The following is a 3199-nucleotide window of genomic DNA, read 5'->3' on the forward strand; positions in this document are numbered from 1 at the left end:
TATACTTTATGTGCACTTGGGAAATAAAACAGAAAGGTTAAGTGTTTGGTACGTCGTCTATCACTTAATGTAAATGTTTCCTTATGGATTTTTCTTTCATCCTGGCTGCTTCCCCTCTTGTCTTTCTAATGTATCAGTGCTAACTGAGCACTTACCGTGTGCCAGGCACTCTGGTATGTATTCAGTAATAGGACAATTTGGAAGTGACTTCTAAGTAAAATGTAGAGAATATGTCAGATACTTAATAAGCATATGTTTTTGTCTCTTGACCTCTCTAAGCATTCGAGTTCAGGTATTCAATTTTTAAACTGATTTAAAATAAACCTAATAACACACAGAGACTGTGTGTGTCTGCTTAAAATGATACATTCCTTAAGGATGAATGTATATGTGAAATTGTTGTTAAGCCAGATTAACTGATCTGGCAGTAAGTTCTGTCTGCATTATCTCCAAAATATGACCCACATTCAAGCATGGAGCACCTGTTTCCTTGCTCCAGTCTGGTCCAAGCCTTGGTCACGTAGCCCCTGGAACCCAGACCCCCCGGCCGGTCCCTCTGCTGCTCCTGCCGCTCCCTGCAGCTCTCGCTCAGCAGCCGGAGCGATCCTTCGAAATGTCAGTGAAATTACACATTGCTTAACATCCTCCACCCTTCCATCGGCCTTAGCACAGTCTGTGCACTCCTCACAGTGGCCTGCCGCGTCCACGTCAGCTGGTCTTTCCTGACTCTCAGGCCCCATCTCTGCCCCCCTCCTTCGTCCCCAAGGTTGGCCCTCCTGTGTGACAGTACGTTACCATCTTCCTCTCTCTGCTAGCTTGTAAGCCAGACTGTACCTGACGCACAGTAGGCCTGCTTACCAAACTATTGCTACTCAAGGAATCTGATGGTGAATCTTCTAATGAAATAAGAACCACTCCTACTGATTCTTTAGATTTTCTTAATTTGTATTTATATACTTAAGGCAAAACACATTGGCCTGGAAATGATGCGCTTAGAGAGTTGAAACATTTTGGGATGCGACAGAACTGACTTGAGGACAATAAACAGATCAGGGGTCAACAGGCTCTTTTTATAAAGGACGAGAGAGTAAGCAAATGTTTTAGGCTTTCGTGGGCCACATGGTGAGCCGCTCAGCTGTGCCGTGACAGGAACGTGACTGACCACGGTGAGTGAATCGGTATGGCTGTGGGCCAGTAAAACGGAAATTTGAATTCGCGTAATTTCTACATTAGCATGAAGTAGTAGTCGTCTTTTGCTTTTTTTCCCCCACTGTTTAAAACGGTAGAAATGTGCGTAGCTCACAGGCCATACAGAAGTAGGCGACGGGCTCTGGCCCAAAGGCTATAATCTGTAGACCCCTGAGATGGAGCCGCGGTAACTTTCCTCTGAGAAGTTACAGCTAATCGTTTACTTCCGAACTTGCCCAGGTCGTTTCAGCAAGGTGGTCCTCAGTTACGCAGCTGTTGGACATTCTGTTGAAAGGATGGCAGGGAGGCTAAGCGAGCAGAACCGGAGCAGGGCTGACGCTGGAATGACACGGCACAATTCTTTGAGAAAAGATTGCCTGGCCCGTGGCTCGGCTTCTCATGACTGTAGAACCTGATGCAGATAATGTGTTTTTAATTTCCCCACATTGCTGTTTTTCACTTTTAGGTACACAACAAAACATTTGAATGATGAGACTACCTCCAAGCAAATTAAATCCATGCTGCAATGACACTTCTGGAATAAGCACCTGCTGTAGACAGAAGACAGTATTCTGCAGTGACTGAGAATGCACAGTTTTTTAGTGATTGCAATTACTATCTCATTTACTCTTGCTTTTTATTTCTTTCCTCTGTTCCTCTTCCCTCTTTTTTAATCATGTTCTTGTTCTTAAGACTTCTTTTCTGTGCCAAAATCAGTAAAGTTATACTCTGAAGGGATATTGTCCTTTCAAACAGGCCGTCTAAGGCAGCTAATTATGCATTGCATTGGGGTCTCTACTGAGAGAAATTCTGTGACTTGAACTAAATATTTTTAAATGTGGATTTTTTTTGAAAACTAATATTTAATATTGCTTCTCCTGCATGGCAAAACTGCCTATTCTGCTATTTAAAAACCCTCAATGACTTTATTTTCTACTGCCGCTTTTTTCATGTGCAGCCAAAATGAAAATGTTTAAATTAACTGTGTTGTACAAATGGTACCCAACACAACCTTTTTTTAAATTAGTAAGACTTTTGTTTAAAGTTTTAAGTTTGCATTTTCACTTTTTTGTAAGGATGTATGTTGTGTGTTTAACCTTTATTAACTAACGTTAAAAACTGTGATGTGTGCGTAGAGTATTACGTATGCATGTTCATGTTTAAAGAATGGCTGTTGATAAAATAAAAATCAGCTTTCATTTTTCTAAGTGTGTCTGGTTTACTGATGTTTTGGTTTTAGGCTTGTTCCCATGTATATTTTTCTGGCGTGCACATACACATTACATAATTTTCACTTCTTTTAGGGCGGAGCCGGGCCTTTTTTCATGGCATTTTCTTCATTATTGTCCGTGTGCACAGTTTTAATTGCTTTTAAAATCTCGCCAAGTGCGCCGAGACCAGCGGTCTGGTCTTGTCGTTGACTTGTTCTCACTTTACTCTTCTGTGGATGCAGCCGTAGGCGGGAAGCCACGCTTTCGCTCGCTTGACACTTCCCAGCAGTGTGAGGAGAGGGGCGACAGGCGGCGGAGTGCGAGGGAGGAGCAGCCCTTCACCGGGGAGGAGGATGCGGGGAGGAGGGGCTGCTCGGGAAGTCGAAGGCCGCGGTCTCACCGATGGGAGAGCAGGAGCACGTTTGTTATTTTAAGGTCACACGACCATAATCATGAAATCTAAACATACCGATGGGAAGAAGCTGCTCTCAGGCTGTCTAGTCCCAGCCTGCGGTGGTTCGGTGCATGGAGCATCTGAGCTGTGATGCTCAGGGTTGACCGCGGACCAGAATCCTGAACCAGTCCTCATCAAAACCCCCGGCTTCGTAGGGCCAGATCAGGACGCCACAGCCCTTCGTGATGGCATCACTGTCGCCCTCTCCGGCCTTCGGCTCCCTCTGCCATCCATACCCTGCTTGCCAGCCAGGCTCGGCTGCTTGCTGTTTAGCTCGTCGCATGCGGCGTCACAGCGCCGTGACTCTGGTCTGGCTGGCCTCTGTGCCTGTCATCTCCGTCCTCCC

At 45.2% G+C, this 3199-nt stretch overlaps 1 protein-coding gene across 1 annotated transcript in view; it reads left to right on the forward strand.

Moving 5' to 3' along the window:
- Positions 1–2396, forward strand: part of FAM49B (family with sequence similarity 49 member B) — a 33152-nt gene extending 30756 nt beyond the window's left edge. The window contains exon 10 of the mRNA XM_011373823.2: positions 1655–2396. Coding sequence (XP_011372125.2) covers positions 1655–1718 — 64 coding nt within the window. The 3' untranslated portion in view covers positions 1719–2396. The remainder of the gene's footprint in view (positions 1–1654) is intronic.
- Positions 2397–3199: the final 803 nt, after the last annotated feature.

This window comes from Pteropus vampyrus, unplaced genomic scaffold, assembly GCF_000151845.1.
Source record: "Pteropus vampyrus isolate Shadow unplaced genomic scaffold, Pvam_2.0 Scaffold232, whole genome shotgun sequence".
Lineage (NCBI taxonomy): Eukaryota > Metazoa > Chordata > Mammalia > Chiroptera > Pteropodidae > Pteropus > Pteropus vampyrus.